This window comes from Pseudopodoces humilis, chromosome 3 (assembly GCF_049639895.1).
Source record: "Pseudopodoces humilis isolate 2021_Gansu_Grassland_sample_001 chromosome 3, ASM4963989v1, whole genome shotgun sequence".
Classification (NCBI taxonomy): Eukaryota; Metazoa; Chordata; class Aves; order Passeriformes; family Paridae; genus Pseudopodoces; species Pseudopodoces humilis.
In genome coordinates this window covers 57717799-57731783 of record NC_142202.1, presented here as the reverse complement: position 1 = coordinate 57731783, position 13985 = coordinate 57717799, and the positions used below count along the sequence as shown (strand labels likewise).

Below are 13985 nucleotides of genomic sequence, written 5' to 3'. Positions count from 1 at the left end.
GCCCTCTAAGGACAAGTTTATGCCCCTCTGATCCTGAAGCAAATGTTAATTTTGCAACTGTCTGGGCCAAAGTCATGTCATTCCTGATCTGTCCCTAATCTTTTCAGGGCAACCTTGCCATGGCCCTGCCTCACTGCACAACACGCTTCCCTGCCTTGGAGGCCCCCACAGCAACACTGAACATTAACTGAGCCTCAGGTCAGTTGAAAGCAGGTGCAAGGTCACTGGGATCCAATCCTGTGGGAATTTCACCCTGCCTGCTCGAGTCCAGCAGTGTCTTGCTCAGCTGGGAGTTCTCTCCCTGCAGCTGATTATCAAAGGGCAGAGGTATCTTGTACCATGCTCACGGTATCCTTATGGAAAGCCAGTGTTTTCCAGCAGATAGGGAACAGCAACACAGGGAAGGGGAGCCACAGAACCACTGTCCCTGTTTTGCCCTGCAACCACAGGCCTGTTGCAGTTGCTCAACAGGATGGACTAGGAAATTTCTGAAGGTGCTGGGTATTTCCTGGAAGACCCAGTGCTGTTCCTGACTCTCCTTGATGCACCAGACCCTGACCAAGGGTCCTGCAAGTCCCCAAAAGCCTGATCCCAGTTCACTCCAAAGGAATGCCCCTGCAGGGCACATGTATAATGCCATTACCTTATGAAGGATTATAAGTGTTTCTCCTATGCACTCTTTTGCTCTGGAGTTGCCACTTGCCCATCCTCGTGAGTAGCCAATAAAATAGGAGAAACTAAAATCAAATTTTTAAAAACTCTGTGTGAGTTGTCACACGATTGAACCAGGTTTGTAGTTACCTTGTTTCTACAATGGAGATAAATCTCTTATATTATGCTGCTTCTTCTTAAAAAAAGCAAACAAAGTCAGACTTTATGGAGACTTACAAAGCTTTGTTGGTATGGATCCCACCATACTCAAGTTAGACCTCTTGAAGTCCACATTGAAATCCACACAGCTGATACAAAAATTTCCCAGCCCTAAAGTATGTTTCTCTTAGTGTACAGAGGGGGAAGCAGCTATGCAGCAGTAGGGACAATCCCATCAGAAAATCCTAAACACTGTAAATAAAGGATATGCTTAGAAATTGAAATAAGAGAGGCAAGATTTTTGAGAGGGTATTTATTCTAAGTGGCATTTCCACGCTACTGCCCTAAAGCACTCTACCCAGTAAGAGTTATGCCTTCTTCAGCCACGTCCTGCTTCTGATCCTTGGACATGGAGATAGATATTTTTGGTCTTTGGAGCACTTTGCCTGCAAGAGTAATAAGACATGAACATCAACCAGGAATGAAATCGTTCAGGGAGCACCTAACTTCAAGTTCTTCACCTGCTCTGCCTTTGCCCCAGGAAAATGATCAGATATATATTTCCCTAGGTTTGCTCCTCAGCAAACCTAGTCTGCTCCTCAGCAGATACCGGTGCTTCACTTCATGTGAAGCTGCTATCAAGACTGCCCTTTTGCTGTTCAATTGTTAATAATTATTAATTAATATTATAAATACCATTTATAATGGTGTTGCAGCACATTTGAGAGACTAGTGCAGCTATTCACAGGCCAGTAAAGGCCTAGGCTACTTGTTTTCAAGATGCCTAGGTAGACATGGGATAAAAGAAGTCCTGAATCTGTCCAGTGAGAGTCTGGAAATTACCCAGCAACTTCTTGGAAACAAACAAGGCAACCAAGTAATCCCTGGATTACCTCTGGACAGGGATTTTTCCCAGTTTAAAGTGAAAACTGCTACAAATTCATCATCATGACTCACCTGTGAAAGTTTTCAACATCCTCCACAGTCTCGGGCAAAACTCTTCCTTTAGTTTCAGGCAGAAGGAGCACCAATCCACCCGCAATCAAACCAAGCACAGCTTCAAAACAGAGGCACAAAGAGCTTGTAAGCATTTATCAACCACTTGCTACTGCCAGACAGAACAGACTTGTCAATGGCATTTTATTTTGTTCTTCATACAAGATGTACACCTCAAGTCTCTATATGCAAAACTATATTTTAGCTGGTGCTAAAATGAAAGGATGTGGCTGCCCTGTGGAGACAGCACCAAGACAAGTTGTCTTCTGAGTTATGCATGAACTAGGACACCTCAAACTGGACAGATCCTTCCTTTATAGAGGAAAGAACTCTTTTTAGTGCTAAAGCATGCCAGAAAACACATTCCATCTTTATGCTATTCCCATAAGATTAGAAAATGCATACAATGCATTATCTTCTACGCAATATGACCAAATTCTCCTCTGATAAGTTTTTTTATCCAGTTTGTACATGTTTGGCATGTATTTTAAATCTACTAAGCGCCCTTCTAGATGTCCTGTCTATTAAAATCTGCATATTGCCATTCAAGGTATTTTTCTATAAATAATGTGCTGACCTAAAGAGTTACAAAAGTGTTTCAGGCCTTGACCTGAGAGTTCAGGTCACTAGTCTGCAAAACTTATCTTGTATTTATTTACCAGCCACTTTCCAAACAGATGAAGAGACAGTTAACTAAGTGTTAGAAAAGCTGAAGCATAACAGCCACACTTGTACTCCATTAAATAGGCAATTACCTTAAATTCTAGGTTTTAACTGCTGGACAGAGACAATATAACTCACAAAAGAGCAGTAAGTCAGCTTTAAAGCTATCAAATATTAAGCTATTAATCAAAAATTTCCTGAGCTCTTTGCCACCTGTCAAACGTGTATTTGACTCTAACTTCCTTTAAAATGCAAGGAGAAATCTCAGGGGCAGGGGAGACATGAGCGAATAAACAAGTTCCAGCTTGTCATAAACTGAAGGCTAAGGCCTTGTAGAGAGCAAGGGGATTCTGCTGAATTCAAGCAGCTCCCTTGGTGGCTTTTCCCTCCCTTTGGAACTTGGGTGCCCCACTGCACCCCGCAAGGGGCCAGCAAGGAGGTAAGGTGGCACTTACTGAAGACAATCAGTGGCAGATTGTGCCAGATCTCCACCAGTCTGTAGACAATGAAGGGGACGATGACTCCACCAATATCACACAAAGAGGAGCAAACCATCACCCCGAGATTCCTGGTTTGGCAGCAAAGGGATCATGTTAGTGTCAGAGCATTGCAGATGGAAGGGGATGGATCACAACTTGCACAGGACAGATCCAGGCATTCTGTGGAACTTCAGATCCTTCACCCACCCCAGTTCTCCTGAATTTTCCCTTTATTTCGGTCATGTGATTTTTTTCCCTTGCCTAAAAGTACATTTCTTTATTAAGCTAACTTTTTAAAGCATTTTAATTGTGCTTCACCTACGTTATGTTCAACAGTACCTGTGTAGTTCTGACACATTTGAGGATAACTTAATTTAGCGTAAAACATAAGATACACATCAGCCCCAACTATTTGTTTCCAGGCCAAATGCCAGCTGGGGAGAGGATGCACCTACCTGATATAAGTTGGATACAGTTCTGTGTTTACAAAGCAAACCATTTCAAAAGCCATAGTAATTCCCATTCTCCCAATGCAAGCAGTTATCACTTTTAACCAATGCATGTCTGCAGAGAAAATACATTCAACACATTTAAAAGCATCCCAGTGATTTAGCAGCTGTCAGCTAATACAACAGGGTTATTTTGTGGGACCTCTGATCTCACTTCAGTTGATGTTTTTAAGGGACCTCGTTTCACCCGTGTGAGTGAGGGAACAGGAGCAGTGAGGACCAGCAGTGAGCAGCGGCAAAGGCACCCTCACAAAGCAGCATGGAGGTTCCAGAGGACAGGGTGGGAAGCCCCCACAGGGCTTCATTCAGGTGACTTACCCTCTGGGATGAGGGCTGTGGCAAGGCAGGCGGCCCCAGCCACCAGGTTTGACACGGCCCAGGGGTAGCGCCGCCCGACACGGTCAATAGTGATGATGATGATGAAGGCAGCTGGGAACTCAACAAGTGCGGAATAGAGAAAATCCAGATAAATGTTCTCAGCAGCCATTCCCATGTGCATGATGAGCCCCTGGTAGAGGATGGAGCTCGTGAACCTGGGCAGAGAAGAGCATCCTGGATTTGTTAGATAGTAACAGAACAGACATCCGTGTCCTGATGGAGTTTTCAAATCCAGAACTCCAAAACCAGCTCTCTATCATCATATTCTTACCAGTTGTACATCAAAATGAGCGTGTTTCTTCTTATCTGTGGTGTCCTGAAGAGGTCCATCAGTGAGGGATTCTGCTTTCCACAATCTTCCTCTTCAAATTTAATATCCTATGGATGAGCCAGTACATAGTACATAAAATTTCTCTGGGAAGAACTGATGCAAGGTACTGTCATGATGCTTACTTACATACACAAGCAAACCCTGAGCTCACCTTAAAATGGGAAGGCATCTTTTTCCGATTTTTTTTAGCTATATCGCTGACAATTTTCATGGCTTTGTCATTTTTTCCTTGAGATATCAGCCACCTGGGAGACTCTGGGAGGCACCTACAATGCGAGTGGATGCCATTATACAACGAAGCAAAGCCTACCTATTCTCCCGTGAGTGGAGACTTTGGAGGGGTTAAACAGAGGTAGATGGATTTTTGGTTTTTTTGGTTGGGTGGGTTTTGTGTGCTACGTCCCACTCCCCCAGTGAGGGAAAGTAGTATATTCCCTGGCTGAGATTGGAAGAGGAACAGTTGAGGTAGTGGCTTTAGTCAAAGAGGAGTTTACTAAAGATACATCAGGGAGAAGCTTTGAGGGTGAGTAGGGCTCTCATCTTATCTAGCCCATTCACCACAAACCAGCTCCTCTTAGGGGGCCATTTTTCACTTCTGCCAATACAGCTTAAGAAGTACTAATTAAGCTAGAACTGGCTTGCTAATTCAAAACAATGGAAGAAGGAAGGCAACAAATTTCTTTCTACTATTCCTAACCACTTGACCCATGCAGACAATTTCTCAAATCCAAGCCACTCAAACCAAAAAATATTGATTAAAAGATAGAGGAGAGAAATTCAAATGAAGGAGTGTCCAAGTACTTTTTTCTGGTTGGACCACAAAAAACTGCAGCTTTTCTGACTTAAAAGAACATGCTAACAACCTGTTACAGTTACATTAGCATTAGATGATCTGTCAATATTTTCAGTGCAAGACCAACTAAGTTATGTCAAGGCACCTATTTTCATTTATGAATTGCTTTAAGAAAATAATAAATTATACTAGTCCGATTTTCCCCCAAGTGGTCTGTTTTTTAAACACAAGGTCAGGTGAGGTGCACAGGCTAGGATTCAACAAGATATCAGTTGTTGAGGGGTCCTATTTTCCCTCTCCTTTTTGCTGGGAACCTTCTCTTTGCAACCAAGAGGTGTGCATGCCAGAAAGGAGGTCTCTCAGCATCAAGCCCTGGGAAGCAGGAGAAGTTGGGTTTTTTGGGTCATGGGCAGAGGTCCAACAAAAGGGCACCCACCAGTAGTAGAGCAGGAGGAAGCAGGTCGGCAGGGTGACCGTCAGCTGCAGCCACCGCCAGTGAGGGATGGCGTAAGCGATGGCATCGAAGAGCAGGAGCCCGACGGAGAAAGCCGCCTGGTAGAGGATCCCCACGGTCCTCCGGTAATCCGGGCCCACCACTTCTGTCACTGGGGACGTGCACAGGGACAGGTGAGTGCCGTGGCTGCCCCACACGGCAGAAACCAGCTGGGGGATGCTGGAGGACCAACACTACGGTAATGCCTTGGAGAAACCTTGGTAATGATGGGCTACCCGGCATAATGCCCCCAGACAAAACCCCCGATTCGCCTTTCTGGCACCCAAACCCCAGCAGAGAAGAAAACACTGCTGCTGGCCGTGCACTGGCCTAAGACATCCAGGAATGTGCTCTGCCGCGGAGATCTCAGAGTAAACCAAGCACTCCTCAAGGCACACAGGTGGATTTTGCTGTGAAATCTAATGCCAACATAGGTAATGCCTCCAGCCCAACAAGAAGGCTGAATATTTTGTTTCTAAAGTAGAGGCTTTTGGCCTGCATCTCACTCCAAGTGCAGAAGGAAAACCTGTGTCACAGGATGGCACAGAGCTCCCAGGCCAGGCTGGGATCGCTGTTCGTCTGCACTTTGCAACTCCACAGCACAGATCCACACATTAAGTCTTGTTGATACAGAGTTAAAAGTAACTATTCCAGCAGGCAGGCACACGCACACTCAACATTTTGCATCCAGCTGTGTAACTTCAAGAAGGCAAACTCATTAGAAAAAGAGCAGTAAGGAACTAATTAGCAGCCAAATGAACTGCTGAGTTTTGGAACCACAAATTGGCTAATGCTGCTCAGCCAAATGATGCACAAAGACATCTCCTCAGGCTCAGGAGGACTGAGCCAGAAGCAGCTGAAGGTTAGAAAAGTGCCCCAGCAGAGCAGGACAACAAGGTTGTTCTGTCCTTGTATCCTTCCCTGGACATTCAGTATTGGCCGCCCTTAAGGAGAAGACACGAATTTAAGGGAGCTTTGGGGTTGGTTCAGGATCTTTTTCATGAGAGAATTTTGAGAGAATCCAGGAATAAGAAGATGTAACAGAGAGAAAATATCAGGATGGGGCAAATCATTATCCTGAAAAGGACCTAGTGCTCTAAAATGGCTTAAAGCTCACCAGAAGAGGGGATGGAGATTTTACATGTGCCAGGAAAGGATCTAAGAGGCCAAGCAAGCATCCAGAAATGCACAGGAAGGAATAATCATGTCTTAGCAGAAGACAGTCTGAACTGCAGGATAGGCATTTTATTTTATTAATATCAGACATATGGAGAACTGAATTAGCAAGATGACCACACTGAAGGCTTAATGGAAGTTTAGGCCACTGACTTTTACATTTTTACCACTATCACAATGAACTGCATCTCTCAGAGATACTTAGTAGAGCCACCTGCCACCTTAACACAGTTAAGGTTCCATTGATCAGCTTTTAAAATAGTTAATCTGCTGCTTCAGTGATTGCTCGCAGTTGGGAATTTTGAACACAAGACTGAACTCCACTCCATTAAAATCAGAGAACCCAGGCAGCTCTACCCTGAACCAGAAAGCAGTCCTGAGATGGCCCCAGACCCAGCCTGGCCGCAGAGCTGTGCCTCACCACAGTGCTGGCTCCTCCATGGCTTGGCCTCCCCTCAGCCCAGTGGATACACACAGGTACACAAACACCTTGTCTTTTTATCAGCAAGTTCATGCTGTTCTTTGGTTATTTTTAGGTTCTGAAGCCACTGTTTGCCCTTTAATGCCCTTTGTGTCATAAAAATGTTTCAAGTTTTCCCCACCCTCTGCCTGCTTCTTTAATGGCCTCCTCTGTCATCATCCTGTCTGTGGCCAGGCCAGAGGGGCTGTGTCTGCCTGGTCACCTTCCCCAGCCAGAGCCTGATGGAAGAAAGAAGAGCCATGGGGCCCAGACAGATCTGCTAAAGTGAGCTGTGCCATAGGGGAAAGCCTATCTTGAGGTAAGAGCCCTAATATACCATCGCTTGCTTGAGCTTTGAAGGCTACTGTTGTTTCTTCCCTAAAGACTGTGTTTGAAAACATCCTGAGAAGTCAAAGAAGGACAAAACCCCTTAATAAAACACATTTTTTAAATGGCACTTTTTTTCATGGTTTTTGGAGTTGAGTTTTGTCCCTTCATCTTCTGCAGCTAGTCTTGCTCCTGGGAGAAGGTCCTGCACTCACCCAGGATGTAGCCTGCAGTCCAGCAGCCCTTGCTGACCAGCCCTTGCAAGAACCGGATGATGACTATCCACAGGTAGGTGGGCACGAAGACCAGAAGGATTCCACACACAATATTTACAACAATTGTTGTTAAAAGGCAAAATTTACGGCCAAACCTGGGTTGGAAAATGATAGGCAAAATGAAGTAAACCACTAGTCATGGAAGCATTTTAAACTAGTAAGAGGTTTGTGTATGTTCAGGGGAAAAAAAATCCAATCTTGCTATGCAAAATAGAGACGTGCTTTTTTTTCTTCATCCACTACTCATCTCCTTTTCTGTGCCACAAAAAGTTACTGTGCCAGTTGCTCATCAATTCCACAAAACTTTCAGGAAATAAAGAATAATCCCATATTTAAATATATTACATTGGGACTGAAAAATAAGTATGCATTAATATTGTAATTCTGATACTTCCACATGCACCAGATTTAAAAGGGATTTATTTTCCGAAATCTTAACCTTTGAAACACTATGAATGATCTACTTATGAATGGGCTGCATTTCACAGCTGGAGCAACTCAGAGCCTGCTGTACTAATAGTCCTAGGCAGAGGGGGAACAAAGGGGAAAATGGGCCCTCCAGTACTGGCATTTGTTTCTCTTTAACCCCAGGTGACTGAGCAAGGGAGCCTGACTCTGCTTCTCTGAACAGGGAGGTGCAGGGATTATCTGCTTTTTTCCCAGTGAGTGCTGCTGTACACATCTGGCAATCTGTGCCAATTAATTCTAAGCTTCTCCAAAAGAAGCAAATCATTTCCAAGCTGCAGCTGCACAGACTGTGACAGATTAAGTGGGAGATCCAAACCAGCAGCATTTCCTGGCTTTGGTTAACACCCAAGGGCTCTGACGTGGCACAGAAGGTTGGGGTGTATACAGTTCTAAAATCCTCCTCGTGGGCTCTGCAGGGCTCACTGAGCAGATCTGTGCTAACCACCATATACAAGCTAAAAGGTAGGAAAGATACTGGCTCATGCTGTGGCTGAACTCCCAGGGGGATGACCTTTTTTTCAGAAGAGCAGAGGTGATATCAGTTGCACAACCTTCATCTAAGCTTGGCTGCTGAACATTGATAAGGGAGGTCAGAGGGTTTTTCTGCCAGCTCACACGTACCTGTCTGCAATGTAGCCAATCTTTATGGAGCCAAGAAAAAACCCAGCGTTCACAGAAGACTGAAAGAGATCCAACTTCCAGGAGTCCTCACACACCAGGTCAAACTAAAGGAGCAACCACAGTCAGACACAAAAGAGTGAAATGAGGAGCTGGCTCACGTCCACAACTCTCCTTCACTTAAGTTAAAGATTTAAGCTTGTATTCTGGGTCAATGCCTGTTGTATCAGCACACAGAAATCCTACTAACTTAACTAATTGTCCAACATTAAAAATTGGATGAAGCCCTTGAGCAGTTTACTGGCATTTCTCATTCATGTCTCATCTCTCTTTTTTGGAAGGAACATAAGTGAGTTATTATGTCAAAACTGGCACCTGAAATTGTCAGCACTCATTGATCAAATCAGCATGGATCTGGCGATCACCCTTATTTTTTTAAACAGCTTTTTTTTTTATGGCTGATGGTGAACATTTCTAAGCAGTTCTTGTTGCCTTAAACCCTGGCATGGCAGAATAGTCCCCACAGACCACTCAGGACTAAGTGTGATGCCCTTACTAAAAGGCTTTTTGGATGCCTTCAGGAGCCTGCCTTGTCCCATATCCCATGGGGCACTGGCCTCCTGGAGGAGGGTGGAAGTATCTGCATCTGCCCTGAGCTCACAGCATTTTCTCTCTACTCTGATCTTTAGCTCAACGACTTGTTGTATGTGTCTGGAGAACAGATATTTTTTATCTGTGGCCAAGCTTTATACCACATGGGTACTCACATATATTTGCCACTTAGTCTTATCCTATCTTACTTGTAGAAATGCATAAAAGCTACTGGAGAAAAAGTTATTGCAAAAACCTTTCCTCAATATGACTGAGAATCCTTTCCCTTAGTCCTGGTAGCTAGCTTTAATTGAATCTATGCATCCATAATTAAGACAAAAACAAGTATTTTTTCTGATGCTCTATGGGATTTTCCATGAGGACGTTTTCCATATGTAAAAAGTTTTCCATATGTAAACTTTTCCTTTGGAATAACATGGTTTTCACTGCATTATCCCTTCCTTTTCTTAGCTATCAGAGCAGGGGACAACATAACAGAGCCTGAGAAGTTTCACAGAAACAGTCAAAACCAGGAAGTCATTGACAAAATGCAGAATTATGTGACATAGCTGGTCATCCCATGAAGGAAGTGGCCTGTGGGCCTGGCCTTGCATCCCCTTCAGCAGGAAAGGGGAGAAAACTGATGTCAGAGCATACTGCATGAGCCCACACAGACTGCAAGTGCTCAGCTTCCCACAACTTCAGGAGATGATGGTGGGGGCATCTGGACCACAGGATCTGCTGCAGCCTTTTCCAGTGAGACATGCCTGCTGAGCTGCTGCTGCATAGAGGGCCTGGGTCACCCTGCATTTGAGGTGCCTCACTTCCTCAATTTCAGATCTCACAACCTGTAACTTGCTGAAAGAAGTACCCTTAGAGTGCACCCCCTTACACCTAGGGCCAACCTCTTACAAAACTGAATGCTGAAGTTGCTAGAGCACAGACTTTAACTGCTCCTGTGTTAAACATCCGGGGGAAAAAATCCTGACCATTTCTAAACATTTGGTGGAAGTTTCTATGATGAGACCAAACTTGTCATCCCAGTTACTGGTTTGTTCTTAAAGCACCTAAACTGCTGAAGTACAGCAAGTAGCTTAAGTACCACTTTCAGCTTATTCACACTCCTGAGAACACAAAAGTCACTGGCTTTTCTACAGTTTATTCCTAACTTAAGCTGTTTAATTGTGGGAGGCAGTACCTTTCCCCACACTGACTGCCATTCATTTTTATTTAAAACCAACTTTAAAAGACTCTCTTCATTAAAAAAAAAAAAAAAAAAAAAAAAAAAGGGAAAAAAAGAGAAAGAAAAAAAAAATAAGGGGGTGGGGAAAAGAAGACCTTTGCATTGGCCAGTTTTGTTTGCAGCCCAGCTAGCTGTGCTGTTTATACACCTTCACCAATTGGACCTCTCATGTGACAGGTATTTCATTCAGAACTGGACTTTATCTACCAGGGGATTTATTTGCTGAAATATGCTTTGCTCCCCAGCTAGAGATATAAGCCTCCTGAGCAGCCAAGGCAGCACTTCACAGCAAGGACAGAGGGAAGATGACTTGTAAACCCCCAAGTGCAAGTTCACAGTAAGAGACAATCCCTTCTCCAGGTAAGCAGGGAATATTTTAACACAGCCAAGGCTCCACCGACCCTCACCCCCCAACCCTCACCTTGTCTGTAACAGAGGGGACAGGGCAAAGGGGGTTGTTTTTACCTCTGTCACGAGAGAGCTCCCTGGGGAGTCGTAGACCCAGCCATCCCGGCAGGGACCGAGGGGCACGCTGCTCCCACTGCCCACCAGGCTGCCCAGGGGGTCGGTGCAGCTGATGCCTGTCGTGTTCCAGTCCACCTCGTACCTCCTGCAGCGGCTGCTGAAGCTGGCCCCGTGGCCATCCCACTCGGGAACTGTGTGATTCAGCTGCTCCTCCAGGCTCCAGCCGCACCGCTGGCTCAGCTCAGCCACCCCGGGGCTGGAGCAGCGATGCTCAGGGGTGAACGCAAAGAAGACGACCCCCACGTACACTGGGGTGAAGCAAACAGATAACAAACATAGGACAAAAAAGGTTTGCTTCTGGAACCTGTCAAATTCTCCAATGTGTTCTAAAATCTCATCGAGGGTTGGCATTTTGGCATCAAAACCACCTCAAAAACCTCAACTAGGTCCCCTCTGCAGCACTGATATATTTAGTTGGCAGCAAAGCTACTTAAGTAACAAAGATATTTGACCAAAAGTCAAGACTAACTCTATAAATTATTAAACTACATGTTGCAAGCTCTATTTTTTAGGTTTCATTTGAAATCAGACCTTAATTCACCCAGGGAGAATTTGCCTTTAACCCCTAATCAGAGCACTTACACATTCCTGTTCTCTGGAAAAGACCCTATGGGCCACAGCCCTTCAGTTTTTCTTGGGGGCTTTGGGGTTATTTTTTTAATTAGGCAAGTCAGCTCCTCAAATAATGGGCAATTTTAAGGAGAAAACATAGATAGAAAATTCAACCAACACACAAGCAATGCATGGGTTTAGGGCAGAATGGCTGGGCACCACGTGAGCAAAGCTTCTCTAAAAAGATCTGTAAAAAATAGGTCGGTACACTCTGAAAAAGAAGTGTCTATACATTGAGCCATAATAGCAGTAAAGGAATAGCTTTCCTGAAAACTCCTGTATCATGTGTGTCTCACCCCTCACCCTCCACACTTTTCCATTCCCAAGGAAAACCTCTCCCCACCCGTATCAGGGAACACAGTTTTACTTGACAGTATCTTTGCAGAGATACAAAAGATTAAAAGCATTCAGTACAGAATCATGCACTGGGAATAGCTGTGGAAAGCCACAATATACAGTATCTATGGCCAAAACAGCTATTTTTTTTTACCACAGAAGACCTATAGGACTTTAGGGAGACATCAGTGCAGGCATCTCAAATAAATGCAATTATATTAGGCTCCAGTGGTACATTGTCCTCCCTATGGATAGAGACCAGCTACTCCCATATCTTTAGCTGACAACAGCAGCTTTCCACCAGAAATAAAAGCGTAAGTCAAGGTAACATTTAAAAGACATTTTTAAAAAGTGAAAAATTGTCTGGAAAGCAATTGGAATAGCTTAGGTAATGGGGAAAAAAAATTAAAGACACAATACACTCTGAAAAAAGATAAACCAACTCAGAAGGCCATTCTGGCCCAGGCATTGAAACAGAACTTGGTCTCACTGCTCATCAGATACAGACCAAGAGTGGCCTAAGCAGTTGTGAAAGCTGCTTTGCAGGCCAATACTTCAAGATCATTCCCCACATCACACAGATGTGCTTCCTCCTCTTCTCCATCAGGAACATCTACAAGTTAACAAGAAGTCCTCTCCTGGCCACTCACAGCTGTGTCACCCTCAGCCAAACACAGCACCACCCCACACCAGAGCCTTGCCTCTCCAGCTTCAGGAGTTCCACATGGAGCTGGGGAGGGGAACAGGACACAAAAAGTGCACAGCAGCCACCATGCTCAGAGCCAGCCCCTGCAAACCCTCCTCAGCAGGAGGATGTATGCAGGCAGCTGGGGCCAAGGGAACTGAAGTCAAAGCCTGCCCGGGAAGTGGGTGAAGCTAAGGCATTAGGCCACATCTTAAAAACATTAAAAACCCTTCACATCACTTCTTTTGCAACAGTTTTATTTAAACAGTTGGTAATGGTGTGCAAAAGTTTCCCTTGAACTACAGAAGCTCAATCCAGACTGGGCCACTTTTCCTCATTTCCCACCCTTCTCTCTGCAGCCAGCCCAGAGGGGGCTGTGTGGGACTCTGCCTGGCCGGTGGGTTTCTTAGGGACAGTTCCCAAGGAGTTGTACTGCTGACTGGCAAAGCTTCTGCTCCTGGTCCAGCCATTTGTGCATACTCACCTGGGCCCTGCTACTGTCATAACCCTTCCCTTCCATGGAGTTGAGTATTCTGTAAAAAACAGTCTGGTGAAGCTGGTTATGCATCCAGCTGTCTGTGAGGCAAGATTCAGCCAGCCTACATACAAATGCCTACCTAGGTAAAAAGTGGGCAGTAGTTCCAAGACCAGGCACTGAAGTCACTCACTGCTGTCAGATGCAAATTATATCATTGATATTGGTCAGATAAGCACCTCCAGACAGAACAGCTGTGTTCTACCTAAGCCTTGCTAGGCACAGCCCAAACAAAGAGACCATGGGATTTTACACAGGAGAAATAATTTCATGCAGTTGGTTCATAGATCAAACAACTCCAAAATGCTGGCCTTGATAACTTGGGGAAGGGAAGCAGAACACTCTAACATGCATTGGAGAGAACTGTTATAATGATAACAGATAATATTAAGAATACACCATCAAGCCTTTCACTTCTCCAAGCTCTCCTAATTATAAATATGAAAAATGCTGGTTTAAGTTTGAAAACATGCAGCTTAAGCCAGACTGACTTACGGCTCCACTGGTAACAATACAAGAGGAACAAAGCTGAAGTCTGATTAAAGAAAGAATACACCATCAGTCCTACCTATATACTCTGATCTTTGTAATCAAACATTTGTTTCTCATTTTGAGTGAGAGATCATAATCTCATAATGATTGAGGCATTAACCATCACAGCAGGAAAGGGTCACACTAGGCT

At 44.6% G+C, this 13985-nt stretch overlaps 1 protein-coding gene across 1 annotated transcript; it reads right to left on the bottom strand.

Annotated features, from left to right (window-relative positions):
• Positions 1-1107: 1107 nt before the first annotated feature.
• Positions 1108-12051, bottom strand: LOC102104504 (solute carrier family 22 member 2-like). Its single transcript, XM_005518381.3, has 11 exons — positions 11076-12051; positions 8780-8883; positions 7631-7785; positions 5396-5564; positions 4318-4432; positions 4107-4213; positions 3776-3990; positions 3404-3512; positions 2925-3037; positions 1768-1867; positions 1108-1256 (listed from the first exon to the last, which is right to left on the bottom strand). The coding sequence occupies exons 1-11, from the start codon at positions 11484-11486 to the stop codon at positions 1190-1192; spliced, it is 1665 nt and encodes a 554-aa protein (XP_005518438.2). The 5' UTR covers positions 11487-12051; the 3' UTR covers positions 1108-1189.
• Between the last annotated feature and the right edge of the window lie 1934 nt (positions 12052-13985).

What these genes read in the sequence shown, in the direction of transcription:
- LOC102104504 (XM_005518381.3), bottom strand. Translation starts at nt 11,486, where the DNA reads ATGCCAACCCTCGATGAGATTTTAGAACACATTGGAGAATTTGACAGG. An exon ending in GGAGCTCTCTCGTGACAGAG is followed by an intron (nt 8,884 to 11,075) that starts GTAAAAACAACC and finishes TTGCTCCTTTAG; the next exon opens with TTTGACCTGGTGTGTGAGGA. An exon ending in CTCATTTTGATGTACAACTG is followed by an intron (nt 3,991 to 4,106) that starts GTAAGAATATGA and finishes TTCTCTGCCCAG; the next exon opens with GTTCACGAGCTCCATCCTCT.